At 39.0% G+C, this 20,000-nt stretch overlaps 1 protein-coding gene across 1 annotated transcript in view; it reads right to left on the bottom strand.

Annotated features, from left to right (window-relative positions):
- blzf1 (basic leucine zipper nuclear factor 1) overlaps positions 1-20,000 on the bottom strand; it is a 29,438-nt gene that overhangs the window by 5,150 nt on the left and 4,288 nt on the right. The window contains exons 3-5 of the mRNA XM_079812319.1: positions 19,314-19,726; positions 15,967-16,166; positions 10,227-10,355 (exon numbers count right to left, since the gene is read on the bottom strand). Of these exons, the coding sequence (XP_079668445.1) occupies positions 10,227-10,355; positions 15,967-16,166; positions 19,314-19,726 (742 nt within the window). The remainder of the gene's footprint in view (positions 1-10,226; positions 10,356-15,966; positions 16,167-19,313; positions 19,727-20,000) is intronic.

Raw genomic sequence — 20,000 nt, 5'->3', positions numbered from 1 at the left:
CTTTATTTAACAGAGTTTGTTCTAGTTATTAAACTTGGTTAGGCGCGTCAAGAATAGCGGTCTATTTGAAAAGCGCATTTCACACACACACACACACACACGCCGCGGTGATTTTAGTTTCGTTTTCTCTGGCAGTGAATAATCAAACATTGCCTAAATGTCTTGCCCTTGTGGAAGATAAAATCCGCTCTTCAGAACTTTTACAACAAGTGTTGCCTTGCAACATCAGGAGAACACATGAAGATGAAGATATTCGAAAAGGTGTCTTTCCAGCTTGTGTCCCACATTCCTCTCAAAGCGCAGAGAGGTAAATGACGCATCTTTGCAGGGAAATAGTATGAATAAAATATTTTTCTAACTAATATTTAATTTTCTTATATTCTTGAGGTAACGATTATTTACTGAAAATCGTTTAAATGTTTTATAGGCTGTGTAGTTTCACTGACGGAAGTGCTAAAATAAACACGCATGCATATGGATGTTTCAGCCTCAAATGATTTCAAAATGTAGGCTATATAGGCTATATCTGGCATAGACTACAGTATTTAAAATAGCATAGGCTATATGCATGAGTTACATTCTCAATTTGATTTACAGAGCAATTCCTGCTAAGTTTTTAGTTTAACTACTATAGAAGAGGATTAGTGTGTGTCGCACTCGCAACGGGGGCGTGGCATCACGATGGTCGCGCTCCATCGTGATGTCGGTCAGCCATCACGATGGACGATGATATCGTCCATCGGGACAACCCTACTGTCAATCAAACACACTGTCAATCAAACGCAGTGTAAATCGATCGCAGTGTCAATCGATCGCAGTGTCAATCGATCGCAGTGTCAATCGATCGCAGTGTCAATCGATCGCAGTGTCAATCAAACACACTGTCAATCAAACACACTGTCAATCAAACACACTGTCAATCAAACACACTGTCAATCAAACACACTGTCAATCGATCGCAGTGTCAATCGATCGCACTGTCAATCGATCGCACTGTCAATCGATCGCACTGTCAATCGATCGCACTGTCAATCGATCGCACTGTCAATCAAACACACTGTCAATCAAACGCACTGTCAATCAAACGCAGTGTCAATCAAACACACTGTCAATCAAACACACTGTCAATCAAACACACTGTCAATCAAACACACTGTCAATCAAACGCAGTGAAACGCAGTGTCAATCGATCGCAGTGTCAATCAAACACACTGTCAATCAAACGCAGTGAAACGCAGTGTCAATCGATCGCAGTGTCAATCAAACACACTGTCAATCAAATGCAGTGTCAATCGATCGCACTGTCAATCGAACGCACTGTCAATCGATCGCACTGTCAATCGATCGCACTGTCAATCGATCGCACTGTCAATCGATCGCACTGTCAATCGATCGCACTGTCAATCGATCGCACTGTCAATCGATCGCACTGTCAATCGATCGCACTGTCAATCGATCGCACTGTCAATCAAACACACTGTCAATCAAACGCAGTGTCAATCAAACACACTGTCAATTGAACGCACTGTCAATCGATCGCACTGTCAATCAAACACACTGTCAATCAAACGCAGTGAAACGCACTGTCAATCGATCGCACTGTCAATCGATCGCACTGTCAATCGATCGCAGTGAAACGCAGTGTCAATCGATCGCACTGTCAATCGATCGCACTGTCAATCAAACGCAGTGAAACGCAGTGTCAATCGATCGCACTGTCAATCGAACGCACTGTCAATCGAACGCACTGTCAATCGATCGCACTCGAATAATTCAGTATTGACTCGAATAATTCACTGTCAAACGATCGCAGTGTCAATCAATCGCAGTGTCAATCGATCGCAGTGTCAATCGATCTCACTGTCAATCGATCGCACTCGAATAATTCAGTATTGACTCGAATAATTCACTGTCAATCGATCGCAGTGTCAATCGATCGCAGTGTCAATCAATCGCATTGTCAATCAATCGCACTGTCAATCAATCGCAGTGTCAATCGATCGCAGTGTCAATCGATCGCAGTGTCAATCGATCGCAGTGTCAATCGATCGCAGTGTCAATCCATCGCAGTGTCAATCCATCGCAGTGTCAATCCATCGCAGTGTCAATCCATCGCACTCGAATAATTCAGTATTGACTCGACTAATTCACTGTCGATCGATCGCAGTGTCTGTCAGTCGATCGATCGCAGAGTCGATCGATCGCAGTGTCTGTCAGTCGATCGATCGCAGTGTCTGTCAGTCGATCGATCGCAGTGTCCGTCAGTCGATCGATCGCAGTGTCCGTCAGTCGATCGATCGCAGTGTCTGTCAATCGATCGATCGCAGTGTCAATCAACCGCACTCAAATAATTCAGTATTGACTCGACTAATTCACTGTCGATCGATCGCAGTGTCTGTCAGTCGATCGATCGCAGTGTCTGTCAATCGATCGATCGCAGTGTCTGTCAATCGATCGCAGTGTCCGTCAGTCGATCGATCGCAGTGTCCGTCAGTCGATCGATCGCAGTGTCCGTCAGTCGATCGATCGCAGTGTCCGTCAATCGATCGCAGTGTCCGTCAGTCGATCGATCGCAGTGTCCGTCAGTCGATCGATCGCAGTGTCCGTCAGTCGATCGATCGCAGTGTCCGTCAGTCGATCGATCGCAGTGTCCGTCAGTCGATCGATCGCAGTGTCCGTCAGTCGATCGATCGCAGTGTCCGTCAGTCGATCGATCGCAGTGTCCGTCAGTCGATCGATCGCAGTGTCCGTCAGTCGATCGATCGCAGTGTCCGTCAGTCGATCGATCGCAGTGTCCGTCAGTCGATCGATCGCAGTGTCCGTCAGTCGATCGATCGCAGTGTCCGTCAGTCGATCGATCGCAGTGTCCGTCAGTCGATCGATCGCAGTGTCCGTCAGTCGATCGATCGCAGTGTCTGTCAGTCGATCGATCGCAGTGTCTGTCAGTCGATCGATCGCAGTGTCTGTCAGTCGATCGATCGCAGTGTCAATCAACCGCACTCAAATAATTCAGTATTGACTCGACTAATTCACTGTCGATCGATCGCAGTGTCCGTCAGTCGATCGATCGCAGTGTCCGTCAGTTGATCGATCGCAGTGTCCGTCAGTCGATCGATCGCAGTGTCTGTCAGTCGATCGATCGCAGTGTCTGTCAGTCGATCGATCGCAGTGTCTGTCAGTCGATCGATCGCAGTGTCTGTCAGTCGATCGATCGCAGTGTCTGTCAGTCGATCGATCGCAGTGTCTGTCAGTCGATCGATCGCAGTGTCTGTCAGTCGATCGATCGCAGTGTCAATCAACCGCACTCAAATAATTCAGTATTGACTCGACTAATTCACTGTCGATCGATCGCAGTGTCTGTCAGTCGATCGATCGCAGTGTCTGTCAGTCGATCGATCGCAGTGTCTGTCAGTCGATCGATCGCAGTGTCAATCAACCGCACTCAAATAATTCAGTATTGACTCGACTAATTCACTGTCGATCGATCGCAGTGTCTGTCAATCGATCGATCGCAGTGTCTGTCAATCGATCGCAGTGTCCGTCAGTCGATCGATCGCAGTGTCCGTCAGTCGATCGATCGCAGTGTCCGTCAGTCGATCGATCGCAGTGTCCGTCAGTCGATCGATCGCAGTGTCCGTCAGTCGATCGATCGCAGTGTCCGTCAGTCGATCGATCGCAGTGTCCGTCAGTCGATCGATCGCAGTGTCCGTCAGTCGATCGATCGCAGTGTCCGTCAGTCGATCGATCGCAGTGTCCGTCAGTCGATCGATCGCAGTGTCCGTCAGTCGATCGATCGCAGTGTCCGTCAGTCGATCGATCGCAGTGTCCGTCAGTCGATCGATCGCAGTGTCCGTCAGTCGATCGATCGCAGTGTCCGTCAGTCGATCGATCGCAGTGTCCGTCAGTCGATCGATCGCAGTGTCCGTCAGTCGATCGATCGCAGTGTCCGTCAGTCGATCGATCGCAGTGTCCGTCAGTCGATCGATCGCAGTGTCTGTCAATCGATCGATCGCAGTGTCCGTCAATCAATCGCAGTGTCAATCAACCACACTCGAATAATTCAGTATTGACTCGAATAATTCACTGTCAATCGATCGCAGTGTCAATCAATCGCAGTGTCAATCGATCGCAGTGTCAATCAATCGCAGTGTCAATCAATCGCACTCGAATAATTCAGTATTGACTCAAATAATTCACTGTCAATCAATCGCAGTGTCAATCAATCGCAGTGTCAATCGATCGCACTGTCAATCAATCGCAGTCAATCAATCGCACTCGAATAATTCAGTATTGACTCAAATAATTCACTGTCAATCAATCGCAGTGTCAATCAATCGCACTCGAATAATGTAGTATTGACTCAAATAATTCACTGTCAATCAATCGCAGTGTCAATCGATCGCAGTGTCAATCGATCACAGTGTCAATCCATCGCAGTGTCAATCAACCGCACTCGAATAATTCACTGTCAATCGATCGCAGTGTTTGTCAATCGATCGATCGCAGTGTCAATCCATCGCAGTGTCAATCAACCGCACTGGACTAATTCACTGTCGATTGATCGCAGTGTCTGTCAGTCGATCGATCGCAGTGTCTGTCAATCGATCGCAGTGTCTGTCAGTCGATCGATCGTAGTGTCTGTCAATCGATCGATCGTAGTGTCTGTCAATCGATCGCAGTGTCTGTCAGTCGATCGATCGCAGTGTCTGTCAGTCGATCGATCGCAGTGTCTGTCAATCGATCGATCGCAGTGTCTGTCAATCGCAGTGTCAATCGATCGCAGTGTCAATCAATCGCAGTGTCAATCAATCGCACTCGAATAATTCAGTATTGACTCAAATAATTCACTGTCAATCAATCGCAGTGTCAATCAATCGCAGTGTCAATCGATCGCACTGTCAATCAATCGCACTGTCAATCAATCGCACTCGAATAATTCAGTATTGACTCAAATAATTCACTGTCAATCAATCGCAGTGTCAATCAATCGCACTCGAATAATGTAGTATTGACTCAAATAATTCACTGTCAATCAATCGCAGTGTCAATCGATCGCAGTGTCAATCGATCACAGTGTCAATCCATCGCAGTGTCAATCAACCGCACTCGAATAATTCACTGTCAATCGATCGCAGTGTTTGTCAATCGATCGATCGCAGTGTCAATCCATCGCAGTGTCAATCAACCGCACTGGACTAATTCACTGTCGATTGATCACAGTGTCTGTCAGTCGATCGATCGCAGTGTCTGTCAATCGATCGCAGTGTCTGTCAGTCGATCGATCGTAGTGTCTGTCAATCGATCGAAGTGTCTGTCAATCGATCGCAGTGTCTGTCAGTCGATCGATCGCAGTGTCTGTCAGTCGATCGATCGCAGTGTCTGTCAATCGATCGCAGTGTCTGTCAATCGATCGATCGCAGTGTCTGTCAATCGATCGCAGTGTCCGTCAATCGATCGATCGCAGTGTCCGTCAGTCGATCGATCGCAGTGTCCGTCAGTCGATCGATCGCAGTGTCCGTCAGTCGATCGATCGCAGTGTCCGTCAGTCGATCGATCGCAGTGTCCGTCAGTCGATCAGTCGATCGATCGCAGTGTCCGTCAGTCGATCGATCGCAGTGTCTGTCAATCGATCGCAGTGTCTGTCAGTCGATCGATCGTAGTGTCTGTCAATCGATCGAAGTGTCTGTCAATCGATCGCAGTGTCTGTCAGTCGATCGATCGCAGTGTCTGTCAGTCGATCGATCGCAGTGTCTGTTGATCGATCGCAGTGTCCGTCAGTCGATCGATCGCAGTGTCCGTCAGTCGATCGATCGCAGTGTCCGTCAGTCGATCGATCGCAGTGTCCGTCAGTCGATCGATCGCAGTGTCCGTCAGTCGATCGATCGCAGTGTCCGTCAGTCGATCGATCGCAGTGTCCGTCAGTCGATCGATCGCAGTGTCCGTCAGTCGATCGATCGCAGTGTCCGTCAGTCGATCGATCGCAGTGTCCGTCAGTCGATCGATCGCAGTGTCCGTCAGTCGATCGATCGCAGTGTCCGTCAGTCGATCGATCGCAGTGTCCGTCAGTCGATCGATCGCAGTGTCTGTCAATCGATCGATCGCAGTGTCCGTCAATCAATCGCAGTGTCAATCAACCACACTCGAATAATTCAGTATTGACTCGAATAATTCACTGTCAATCGATCGCAGTGTCAATCAATCGCAGTGTCAATCGATCGCAGTGTCAATCAATCGCAGTGTCAATCAATCGCACTCGAATAATTCAGTATTGACTCAAATAATTCACTGTCAATCAATCGCAGTGTCAATCAATCGCAGTGTCAATCGATCGCACTGTCAATCAATCGCAGTCAATCAATCGCACTCGAATAATTCAGTATTGACTCAAATAATTCACTGTCAATCAATCGCAGTGTCAATCAATCGCACTCGAATAATGTAGTATTGACTCAAATAATTCACTGTCAATCAATCGCAGTGTCAATCGATCGCAGTGTCAATCGATCACAGTGTCAATCCATCGCAGTGTCAATCAACCGCACTCGAATAATTCACTGTCAATCGATCGCAGTGTTTGTCAATCGATCGATCGCAGTGTCAATCCATCGCAGTGTCAATCAACCGCACTGGACTAATTCACTGTCGATTGATCGCAGTGTCTGTCAGTCGATCGATCGCAGTGTCTGTCAATCGATCGCAGTGTCTGTCAGTCGATCGATCGTAGTGTCTGTCAATCGATCGATCGTAGTGTCTGTCAATCGATCGCAGTGTCTGTCAGTCGATCGATCGCAGTGTCTGTCAGTCGATCGATCGCAGTGTCTGTCAATCGATCGATCGCAGTGTCTGTCAATCGCAGTGTCAATCGATCGCAGTGTCAATCAATCGCAGTGTCAATCAATCGCACTCGAATAATTCAGTATTGACTCAAATAATTCACTGTCAATCAATCGCAGTGTCAATCAATCGCAGTGTCAATCGATCGCACTGTCAATCAATCGCACTGTCAATCAATCGCACTCGAATAATTCAGTATTGACTCAAATAATTCACTGTCAATCAATCGCAGTGTCAATCAATCGCACTCGAATAATGTAGTATTGACTCAAATAATTCACTGTCAATCAATCGCAGTGTCAATCGATCGCAGTGTCAATCGATCACAGTGTCAATCCATCGCAGTGTCAATCAACCGCACTCGAATAATTCACTGTCAATCGATCGCAGTGTTTGTCAATCGATCGATCGCAGTGTCAATCCATCGCAGTGTCAATCAACCGCACTGGACTAATTCACTGTCGATTGATCACAGTGTCTGTCAGTCGATCGATCGCAGTGTCTGTCAATCGATCGCAGTGTCTGTCAGTCGATCGATCGTAGTGTCTGTCAATCGATCGAAGTGTCTGTCAATCGATCGCAGTGTCTGTCAGTCGATCGATCGCAGTGTCTGTCAGTCGATCGATCGCAGTGTCTGTCAATCGATCGCAGTGTCTGTCAATCGATCGATCGCAGTGTCTGTCAATCGATCGCAGTGTCTGTCAATCAATCGATCGCAGTGTCCGTCAGTCGATCGATCGCAGTGTCCGTCAGTCGATCGATCGCAGTGTCCGTCAGTCGATCGATCGCAGTGTCCGTCAGTCGATCGATCGCAGTGTCCGTCAGTCGATCAGTCGATCGATCGCAGTGTCCGTCAGTCGATCGATCGCAGTGTCTGTCAATCGATCGCAGTGTCTGTCAGTCGATCGATCGTAGTGTCTGTCAATCGATCGAAGTGTCTGTCAATCGATCGCAGTGTCTGTCAGTCGATCGATCGCAGTGTCTGTCAGTCGATCGATCGCAGTGTCTGTCAATCGATCGATCGCAGTGTCTGTTGATCGATCGCAGTGTCCGTCAGTCGATCGATCGCAGTGTCCGTCAGTCGATCGATCGCAGTGTCCGTCAGTCGATCGATCGCAGTGTCCGTCAGTCGATCGATCGCAGTGTCCGTCAGTCGATCGATCGCAGTGTCCGTCAGTCGATAGATCGCAGTGTCCGTCAGTCGATCGATCGCAGTGTCCGTCAGTCGATCGATCGCAGTGTCCGTCAGTCGATCGATCGCAGTGTCCGTCAGTCGATCAGTCGATCGATCGCAGTGTCCGTCAGTCGATCGATCGCAGTGTCTGTCAATCGATCGATCGCAGTGTCTGTCAATCGATCGCAGTGTCAATCAAAAACGATCGATCGATCGCAGTGTCAATCAAAAACGATCGATCGATCGCAGTGTCAATCAAAAACGATCGATCGATCGCAGTGTCGATCGATCGCAGTGTCAATCGATCGCAGTGTCAATCGATCGCAGTGTCAATCGATCGCAGTGTCAATCGATCGCAGTGTCAATCAAAAACGATCGATCGATCGCAGTGTCGATCGATCGCAGTGCCAATCGATCGCAGTGCCAATCGATCGCAGTGTCAATCGATCGCAGTGTCAATCGATCGCAGTGTCAATCAAAAACGATCGATCGATCGCAGTGTCGATCGATCGCAGTGCCAATCGATCGCAGTGTCAATCGATCGCAGTGTCAATCGATCGCAGTGTCAATCGATCACAGTGTTAATCTTTTCACTTTCCCATTTATCTAGTGTTGATGGTCATTACAAAAACTCATGCAGATCGGCTGAGGATGGGAACCGATGATGGTGAATTTAAATTTTACTGTAACTAATCATAGCTGCGAGCGAGATGATTGACAGGATGATAGCGGAGGCACAAGCCAAGATCACTTTTGTTAATAAAAAATAAAATAAAAACACAAACTGAGTGTTCCCCGTTTTAAAGGGGAATTTCCAAATATCTTTTATTTATTTGTTATAATGCGGGTATAGCTATTTTATGTCATATCCGTCTTATTCGTTTTTTAACACAAGTTTAATATACACAAGTTTTTTTACTGTACTATTTTATTGTTGTTTTTTCATAAAAAATAGGCTAATAACAAACAAAAAAAATAAACATTCGTTTGAAAGTAATTAAAGAGGAAATTATGAGTTAAGCAATATCATACGAGCAAGAGAGCTATTTTCCAGAGCCTATATCAGCACGATTGAAACATTTTAAACAACATTTCAAGTTGTCATCTTTTACAGTTTTGCTCTATTTTTCCAACAAAAATAGATTCAAACAAAGTAAAGTTTTCGTTCTCGAATAATTCACAGTTTTTGAACAGGTTAGAACAAACTATTTGAATGATTCTAGAATCCACTCACGCTGTCAAATATACTGCCAGTTTATAGTTTCATAGGCCTGGAATAATTTCATATTTCTATAATTAAAATATTATATTTAGAACATAAATCTAAAAATCTCATGACATTATTTAGGCAATTGTAATTACAGTGTAAGTGGATTTTGATAAATGGTAAGATGGATTTTGTTGATACTGATTTCATTTAATTCTTATAACAGTCATAGTGTATCGTGGTAAATAGTGTAATGACTTAAAATGATGGTCAACGATATGTAACGTTACTTTATAAGAGGTGTGCCCTAAAAAGTGAGAATACAATTTTGAGAACACCAAGGAAAGAGTGCGTTTGCACTGCCTGTTTGGTTTACCTGTGGACACGTTAATAACGTGCGTTTTGTCCGACTCGACGCGTGATTTACCATATAAGCGTGTTCTTAACGTGTGCTCTGGGGTCACGGAAAACACGCGTCATTTTTTTAAATAGCAAATCATGCGTTTTTTTACAACACCGGCAAAGATCGTTTACTCTCATCTTTTTCTTCTAACGTTACTTATTCCAGTGTGCGTGCAGACAGGGTTGCCAAGTTTACAACAAAACCCGCCCAATTGCTACACAAAACTAGCCAAAAACAAGCACAATAGCTTTCCGGGGGGGTTCTCCGGGGAAAAAAAGGCATTTGGGGGGTAAAATATGTGTTATTTGGGTAGGGCTGGCAGCTAAAATTCGCATTCCTGGGTCTTCATATCACAAAATTGGGGTCGATTCAACCCGCGGACTTGGCAACACTGAGTTCTGTTGATATTTGACAACTAATGTTATGCGTCGCTCCGTTGCTCTGATTGGTTGTAGGTCTATCCAATTGAGGTCTTTCCTGGTTGGGTTGAAACACGCCCATAATCACAGCCCAACAGAGCAGATCAGACTCATACTCTGACTAGAACTGAGGATGGCTAACTCTAGCCTGTTAGTCCTCTAAAGTGTTCTATAATATTGAGTGAATACCTGTGTGTGTGCAGCATGTCTCTGGAGAAGTCGTCTCTCTCTCTCAGCAGATCCTCGATGGCACACTGAGCGTCTCTGGTCTGGCGCTGCAGAGCTGCTCTGGCATTGGTCAGTTCCTCTGCCATCACGCTACACACACACACACACACACACACACACACACACACACACACACACACATATATTTAGTGCCTTCCTAGTGTTGTTAGGGACCCATCTCTTTAAACTTCCATACACATTACACACTATCACGTTTATATACAATGAAATGGGCTTTTTGACTTTCTCAGTTTGTGTAAATCCACTTGGGGTTCAGAGTATTTTTTCCCCCCCACATTAATGTCACACATGTCTAGTATAATTATGTGGTTTTGTTTCATTAATACAGTGTTTACTTTTTTCTTAATTTACCCCGAAAGAATGGAAATGTGACAACATGCCCCATAGGTGGAGTACATTATAACATGACCAAATAACAGCTTAAAATATTATCTGATATAATCAAAGACAAACTAAAATATTTTGTCAACAAAATACAATTATTAACTTTTTAAAATAAAATAATGCCATTTTTTAATCATTAAAAATATAAGCATTTTTGAGTTTGACTACAAACACATTGCTAAATACAGCATTTACAACATTAACTCTCATTATTCACACTTTTTTCATGGTTTCTCAAAATAATTCATAAAAGTATAGAATATAATGGCATATTTCTAATAGGGGCTGATTGTAACGCAGTGTAATCTGTAAACCGCGGCTCGTGTGTTAGATCAGCATTAAAGAACATCTCAACTGTTAAATAACAAGATTACAATAATATCGGATTTGTCTCATTTCAAATAAACACAAAAAACAGAGATGAAAACTAAACTTAAAGGATAGTTCACTTTTAAATAAACTTTTGCTGATAGTTTCCTCATAACTTCCGGAGAGTGAGGTCAAAATACGAGCCTGGTCATAGATATATACATAGTAGATGCCTCATTCTACTGATCCGTGCAGTCGCTAATGAGGCATCTATGTATACATCTATGACCACGCTCGTATTTTGACCTCACTCGTCGGAAGTTATGTCTGAGCTCAGAGATGATCACGCTCGTCTGATAAGAGGTAAAATAATATCATAAATACTGCTGGGTTTCTCTCAGAAACTGATGGTTTGTCTAGATCAGACCCTTATTCATCATCTGGTGTCGTTTAAAGCTGCACTGAAACTGTCATTTGGACCTTGACCCGTTTGGAGCCCATTGAAGTCCATTATATGGAGAAAAACCCTGGACTGTTTTCATCCAAAACCTTCATTTCTTTTCGACTGCAGAAAGAAAGACATGGACATCTTGATGACATGAGGTGAGGAAACTATCAGCAAAAGTTTATTTAAAAGTGAAATAATTCTTTAACCTTAACTGTCACCTGTCCGTATACGGGCATTCTACATTTACTTCACTATATTACTATTAAATCCTAATCTAGTCATGACAAACTATATATCATTGGAAAGGTCTAAGACTCAAGAATACATATTTGTTGATGATTTTGCAGAAAATATACATTTTGGAAGAGTAATGGATTAATATATGACAAGAGTGTGCATCAAAAAATCTGTATCATTACAGGAGTTTTCATCTTTGTAACAAAAAGTCAACAACCACACTTTTAATCAGTCAAACTTTGATTTTCATGCTAAAAGTTCATAACAAACATTGATTCTAGTATTTAGCCAAAAATATTCAGAAAATAATATTATATATAGAGAATATCTGCCAGATCAAGTAACTAGGACCTTTAGGAATCACCAATATGGTGTGTCTAACCCCTAGTGGATTTTTGGAGGTTATGCAGATAAAAGTCTTACAGAAAAAAATTCTAAAATTTTTAACACAACTTGGTTAGAATTTTGGCTTTGACTTTCTGTCTTTTTTAGGCTGAAACCTATATTAATTTATATATTTTTTAATAAAATAAATAATATGTATTTTATTATATTTTTATAACAATAAACTTAAATTTCAATAACTTTTATATAATTTAATTCTATAATTTATCAGCAATAATCTGCCAAGTGTCTTCTTTTAAAAGAGACCAACCATAAGTCTTTAGTTTAAAGGGTTCATGAATTACAACCATTTAGGTTTGGGTAGTGCATTTTCACGTAAATGCTCAAAAAGGGGGGAGACAGTTAAAATGATATAAAAAGAAATGTACTTTTGCTATGGTTAAATATATGTTCAGTAATATCTTCCAGAGAATTTTTAATTTTGGCTCTATTTTTTCTCTAAATAAAGTTGATATGGCAACTGGTAAATAAAGTAAGTTTGTCATTCTGGCGTGTGTGGAAAGGGTTAAAACATGCGTGTTACAACTAATCCCCAAAATGTGAGCTGAGCGGACACATCTCATGCTTCTGAAGCTGCGTTCACACACAACGCGAATAGAGCGTCTGGCGCGAGTGATTTCAATGTTAAGTCAATGGAAAAGCGCGTTGACGCGCGTCTGGAGCAAGCCTGCAGCGCTCCTGTCAGAAACTGAAGCTTCCGCGCCTCGATCGCCCCCCGGTGGCCGGTCCCAGTATAGCTCCTAAACCCCGCCTCTCCATGTATTTGAATGGACGCGAGACACACTAAACAATTTAATTACACTTCAAATAATTGTTTCCTAAAGATGGTTTCTGTCATTTTAGGCAGTTTTTATTACGATGATTTCATTTCAAGTGTTCGTTTTTAAAATAAGTTTAGTTTTAGTGAGTTATTTGATGCTATAAAAACGGGGGGTGTGACGTCATGATTGACAGCTGAGATTGACGCTTCTCTGAGTGAAGTTTTCACTGAGGCACTAATGGACTGTTTTCTGGATTTTTGGGAGGAGATTGGAGCTTTAGCTTTCATTTCTACATTCCCATAACTGTTTATTTCACACCAACATAATGAATTATTCTGCATCTGCGAGAGTGTGGGCGGGCTCTTGATAATCGCGCCTCTACTTCCTGTTCTCTACTGCGCAGACTCGGCCCCAAGATGTCAGCGCCGTGAGCGGGCCTACGAAAGCTTCAACTATGGTCAGCGGAAGTCAATGAAGTCGCGTCGTCCATATTTTTTTACGGTCTATGGTCTGGAGGTCCCGCGGCGCGAAGGACGCTAATCCGCCTCATTCGCGCGTCCAGTTCGCACAATACGCGCGTTACACGCGAATGTTGCTTTTGTGCATTCACGTGTTTGAAGCGAATTCGCGTGTGACGCCCGAGTTGAAAAATTTGAACTTTGGCGTCAATTCGCGCCGCGTTAACCAATCAGGAGCCTGCTCGCTGCGGTCACATGGTAAAGTGACGATGAGAAACCCTGCATAATTAAAAATACTACTAGTGTGTCACAAAATGTACAGGGTATCTGCAGGTTTCACCAAGTCAAATTTAAGACTTTTCAAGACCATTATGAATTAAATTTAAGACCTATATCACGCAATTAAAAAAAAAAAACGTACAAAAGGAAATGCAGAATCACAAAATTACTTGCAAAATTAATTTATTCAAATTGAACAAAGTATTAGTAAACTTGCACTTCCTCATAGCTCAATCCCACCAGGATTAATATACACACACTACCGGTCAAAAGTCTGAGAACGGGAAGATTTTTTAATGTTTTTACATTCTGCTCACCAATGCTGCATTTATGTTATTAAAAATACAAAAAGCTGTAATATTGTGACAGTTCTGTTGTGACTGTTCTCCATGTGAATATATAGTAAAGTGTAATTTATTCCTGTGATCAAAGCTGAATTTATCATCATTACTCCAGTCTTCAGTGTCACATGACCCTTCACTAAATCACTAATCATTCTCATATGAGCATCTGATGATCAACAAACATTTATGATTATTATCAGTGTTGAACACAGTTGTGTAAAGCATTTTTTTTTGGATTCTTTGATGGATAAAAAAAAGTAAAAAAAAAAGACTTCTGAAGGATTATGTGACTCTAAAGTCTGGAGCAATGATGCTGAAAATTCAGCTTTGAATCACAGAAATAAATTCTATTTTAAGATATATATTGAAATATAAAAGTTATTTTAAATTGTAAAAAAAAAAAAAATCACAATAATACTGTTTTTGCTGTATTTTGGATCAAATAAATGCAGCCTTGGTGAGCAGAAGAGACTTCTTTAAAAAACATTTAAAAAATCTTACAGTTCGCAAACTTTTGACCGGTAGTGTGTGTATATATATATACATTTTTTTGTGAGATCAAAATTACTGATTTTGTGGTTTCTTTTTATTTCATAATTAGGATGCCACATTTACCATTTCATTATGTCAGATGCACAATAGTCACACATGGCAATAAAACAAACAAAATGCATGAATCGTGTTTGACAATAGGACAAATAAATACAACTTAAATATCCAGATACAAACAGTGCTTTAGTTTAGTTAGGCTACTGTTTGTTTTCCCCGTTGTTGTTGTTTGATTAATATGAACGACACAGACAGGAGTGTGTGTAGGCTCGGCTATATTGGGTTGCTTTCACTTTAAGACCTACAGTAATGAGCCCATAGATATGGATATGGATATCTATGAATGAGCCTAGATTCGGTAAACTTGCGCGAGCGCTGACAGGCGGCAAACGCGTGCAGAATCCGCCGCCAGTCTGACATCAGTCCGTGTGTCAGTAGCGAATGAGTTCGGGGTTTCCATCGCTTTTTAAACTCTTTGTTTAGTGCTATCAGGCATATCAAACTTGTATTTGGTCATTATGCGTGATGGCAGGTGAGAAAGATTCGCCTTCGCTTTCACGATCGCGTGAACTGGAAGAACTGGAGAACTGAAGCTGAAGAATAAAATCCGTTTGATGTGTCTGTGGCACAATCCAAAAGAGACCCGCGCCAATAACACGAAAGCTGATTGGCTGCAATATAAGATGCATGCTGGTCTCTCACTAGCGAAAAAACGAACTAACACACACACACACACACACTCTCTCTAAAACATTGCGGGAGAATTTCAATGAGGAATGGAGTAGCGCTACATGGACGTTGGGAAATTAAGACCCGTTTAAAATTATTTAAGACCTAGAACTCAATACTTCAGCGAATTTAAGACTTTTATGGCCTTAAAATTTTGAATTTAAAGACATTTAAGACTTTTTAATATCCCGCGGGTTCCCTGAATGTAGTTTTAAGACTTTTTCAGGTGAGAATGTAGTTTAAAGCTCAAATCAGTGGTTTATTTATAAAGAGAGCGCCTATTTAATATAAAATAATCTTGTGTTTTTGGAGTTGTGAGATCCAGGCGATCAGCGGGCGATCATTAACCCCAGCGAGATCAGCCTTTGCCAGTCTTGTGTGGATCTAACGGCTGATCTTTGCTCTCATGGATCATCATTTGTTGTCTGCCAAATCGTTTTGACTGAGGGCAAAGAGAAGTTTCATAACTTTATATTTTTAGGATATTTAAATACACATGCAGTGAAGATAATGTAGGAGTCGCCTGGAGCACATTTGTGTGGCTATTAATGCTTAATATATATTGTTAATGAAAATGAAAAGAGTCAGAGTGTGTGTTTTATGACATATTTCTCCTGGAGTGCCTTGAACGCGCGTCAATTTCGCCTCCAGCGCTCGATTTCTACGCGTGTCCAACTCACTGCGGACGCGCGAATGCATTCAAAATGTTCGTGCGTGAAACTAGACGCGATATTGACGCTCAAGTCACGTTTGGTGTGAACGCAGCATGAGTCTCACCGGCTGGCGAGGAACTTGCTCCTCCAGACGTCGCACTGAATGCTCATTCGCTCCAGCTGCTCGGCCGTGTGTGTTAGGCTCCGCCCCAGAGCCTCGTTCTCCAGGATCAGGTGGTTCTTCTCGCGCGCGATTCGCTCAAAGTGATACTGCAGGTCATCGCCCACTGATGCCACCAGCAGCTTCTTCAGCTCTCGGTTCACCTGGAATCAGAACTTCAATATCATGCTAACGACAAAAACATTGGTTAACTATAAATTAGGGCTGTCGAAAGATTAATCGCGATTAATCGCATCCAAAATAAAAGTGTGTTTACATAATATATGTGTGTGTACTCTGTTAATTAAAAACATATTTATTTATGTTAAAATATAATGCTAAATAAACATTTATTTATATTAAAACGTAAAAATCAAATAGCTAAAAAGCACAAAAAAATATTATATAAAAGACAATTAAAACTAAATATTAAAACTAAATAGTATTTAATTAAAATACAAAAAATGGCTTTCCTGCATTATATATATATATATATATATAATCTTTATAAAATACCAAAAACAGAAAAAAATAATTTAACGATATTAAAAATAAAAATTATAACTGATCTAAAATGCTGTAAAAAAAAATTAAAATATAATGCTGAAAGCAAATATTAAATATTATTTAATTCTTTAAAAAACAATTATTAAAATCCAAAAAATGGCTTACCCACATTAAAAATAAATATAAATTTATATATAAACTTCATAAAATACCAAAAACAGAAAAAAATAATTTAACGATATTAAAAATAAAAATTATAACTGATTTAAAATGCTGTTAAAAATAATTAAAATATAATGCTAAAGACAAATATTAAATATTATTTAATTATTAAAAAAATATTTAATTAAAATACAAAAAATGGCTTCCCTGCATTAAAAATAAATATCAATTTATATATAAACTTTATAAAATACCAAAAACAGAAAAAATAATTTAACGATATTAAAAATAAAAATTATAACTGATTTAAAATGCTGTTAAAAATAATTAAAATATAATGCTAAAGACAAATATTATATATATATTTTTTTATTTTATTTTTTTATTAAAATACAAAAAATGGCTTACCTGCATTAAAAATACATATCAATTTATATATAAACTTCATAAAATACCAAAAACAGAAAAAAATTATTTAACGATATTAAAAATAAAAATGATAACTTATTTAAAATGCTGTTAAAAATAATTAAAATATAATGCTAAAGACAAATATTATTTAATTATTAAAAAAATATTGAATTAAAATACAAAAAATGGCTTACCTGCACTAAAAATAAATATAAATGTATATATAAACTTCATAAAATACCAAAAACATAAAAAAATAATTTAACGATATTAAAAATAAAAATTATAACTGATTTAAAACGCTGTTAAAAATAATTAATATATAATGCTAAAAGCAAATATTAAATATTATTTAATTATTAATTTTTTTTATTAAAATACAAAAAATGGCTTTCCTGCATTAAAAATAAATATAAATGTATATATAAACTTCATAACATACTAAAAACAGAAAAAAATAATTTAACGATATTAAAAATAAAAATGATAACTTATTTAAAATGCTGTTAAAAATAATTAAAATATAATGCTAAAGACAAATATTATTTAATTATTAAAAAAATATTGAATTAAAATACAAAAAATGGCTTACCTGCACTAAAAACAAATATAAATTTATATATAAACTTCATAAAATACCAAAAACAGAAAAAAATCATTTAACGATATTAAAAATAAAAATGATAACATTTAAAATGCTGTTAAAAATAATTAAAATATAATGCTAAAGACAAATATTAAATATTATTTAATTATTAAAAAAATATTTAATTAAAATACAAAAAATGGCTTCCCTGCATTAAAAATAAATATCAATTTATATATAAACTTTATAAAATACCAAAAACAGAAAAAATAATTTAACGATATTAAAAATAAAAATTATAACTGATTTAAAATGCTGTTAAAAATAATTAAAATATAATGCTAAAGACAAATATTAAATATATTTTTTTTTTTTTTTTATTAAAATACAAAAAATGGCTTACCTGCATTAAAAATACATATCAATTTATATATAAACTTCATAAAATACCAAAAACAGAAAAAAATTATTTAACGATATTAAAAATAAAAATGATAACTGATTTAAAATCCTGTTAAAAATAATTAAAATATAATGCTAAAGACAAATATTAAATATTTTTTTTTATTAAAATACAAAAAATGGCTTACCTGCATTAAAAATAAATATAAATTTATATATAAACTTCATAAAATACCAAAGACAGAAAAAAATAATTTAACGCTATTAAAAATTAAAATTATAACCGATTTAAAATGCTATTAAAAATAATTAATATATAATGCTAAAGACAAATATTAAATATTATTTAATTATTAATTTTTTTTATTAAAATACAAAAAATAGCTTACCCGCATTAAAAATAAATATAAATTTATATATAAACGTTATAAAATACCAAAAACAGAAAAAAATCATTTAACGATATTAAAAATAAAAATTATAACTGATTTAAAATGCTATTAAAAATAATTAAAATATAATGCTAAAGACAAATATTAAATATTACTATTATTATTTTTTTTTATTAAAATACAAAAAATGGCTTACCCGCATTAAAAATAAATATAAATTTATATATAAACGTTATAAAATACCAAAAACAGAAAAAAATCATTTAACGATATTAAAAATAAAAATTATAACTGATTTAAAATGCTATTAAAAATAATTAAAATATAATGCTAAAGACAAATATTAAATATTACTATTATTATTTTTTTTTATTAAAATACAAAAAATGGCTTACCTGCATTAAAAATAAATATCAATTTATATATAAACGTTATAAAATACCAAAAACAGAAAAAAATCATTTAACGATATTAAAAACAAAAATTATAACTGATTTAAAATGCTGTTAAAAATAATTAAAATATAATGCTAAAGACAAATATTAAATATTATTTAAAAAAATTTTTTTTTATTAAAATACAAAAAATGGCTTACCTGCATTAAAAACAAATATAAATGTATATATAAACTTCATAAAATACCAAAAACAGAAAAAAATCATTTAACGATATTAAAAATAAAAATTATAACTGATTTAAAATGCTGTTAAAAATAATTAAAATATAATGCTAAAGACAAATATTAAATGCTAACAACAAAATCTAATTTACTTCTATTAAAGCTAATTATTTAAATGCTGAAAAACCCAGATATGTAATAATATAGGATGTGTTAAATGCTCATTGTGCACCTCAGTCTGTACGCGCAGCTGATTGGACAGGCCCTCTTTATCCTGCAGGAGGCGGCGCTCGGAGCTCTGCAGCTTCTCCAGGGCGCTCCTGTAGTCCAGCGGCTCCGGCTCCGGGGGCCGCTCGTCCCCGTGTGGAGAGGAGCCCCGGTCTTCAGCGTGAGGGCCCGCGCGCGCGCTCCGGCTGATGGCGGCCCGGGGGACCACGATCCTCACGGCCTCCAGCTCCGTGCAGGCGTCCCGGCTCACCTTACCCAGGTGCAGGACTCCCGGCGCAGCGGCTCTGGGACTGCGCTTGGGCGAGGACGCCTTCAGGGGCGGAGCCTCAGGGGGCGGAGCCTCAGGGGCCGACAGCTCAGGGGCCACCGGAGGCTTATACGTCTCCATGCCATCGCCGGGGCCGCGCACAGCCACATCTGAGAGAGAAGAGATCATGGGCGGAACATATTGATAACATAGTGAAGACAATGGTGGGAAATGTCTCTCTTATGTCCCTACACAGTCCACCGTTCAATACACAAGAATGCTTTTAAGCTTTTAAGAATGCTTATTTATTATAATAATAATTTTGAATGACTTAGATATCATTTAAGTAATTATTATACCCGTAATCACTTACACATGTATCATTTTAGTTAATCAATCATTAATAGGCACATAGTTAAAATTAATATAAATAGCCTATATAAA

Source organism: Gobio gobio (genome assembly GCF_949357685.1).
Source record: "Gobio gobio genome assembly, chromosome: 3".
NCBI lineage: Eukaryota > Metazoa > Chordata > Actinopteri > Cypriniformes > Gobionidae > Gobio > Gobio gobio.
The sequence above is the reverse complement of the archived record's forward strand: the minus strand, read 5'-3'. Positions and strand labels throughout refer to the sequence as shown.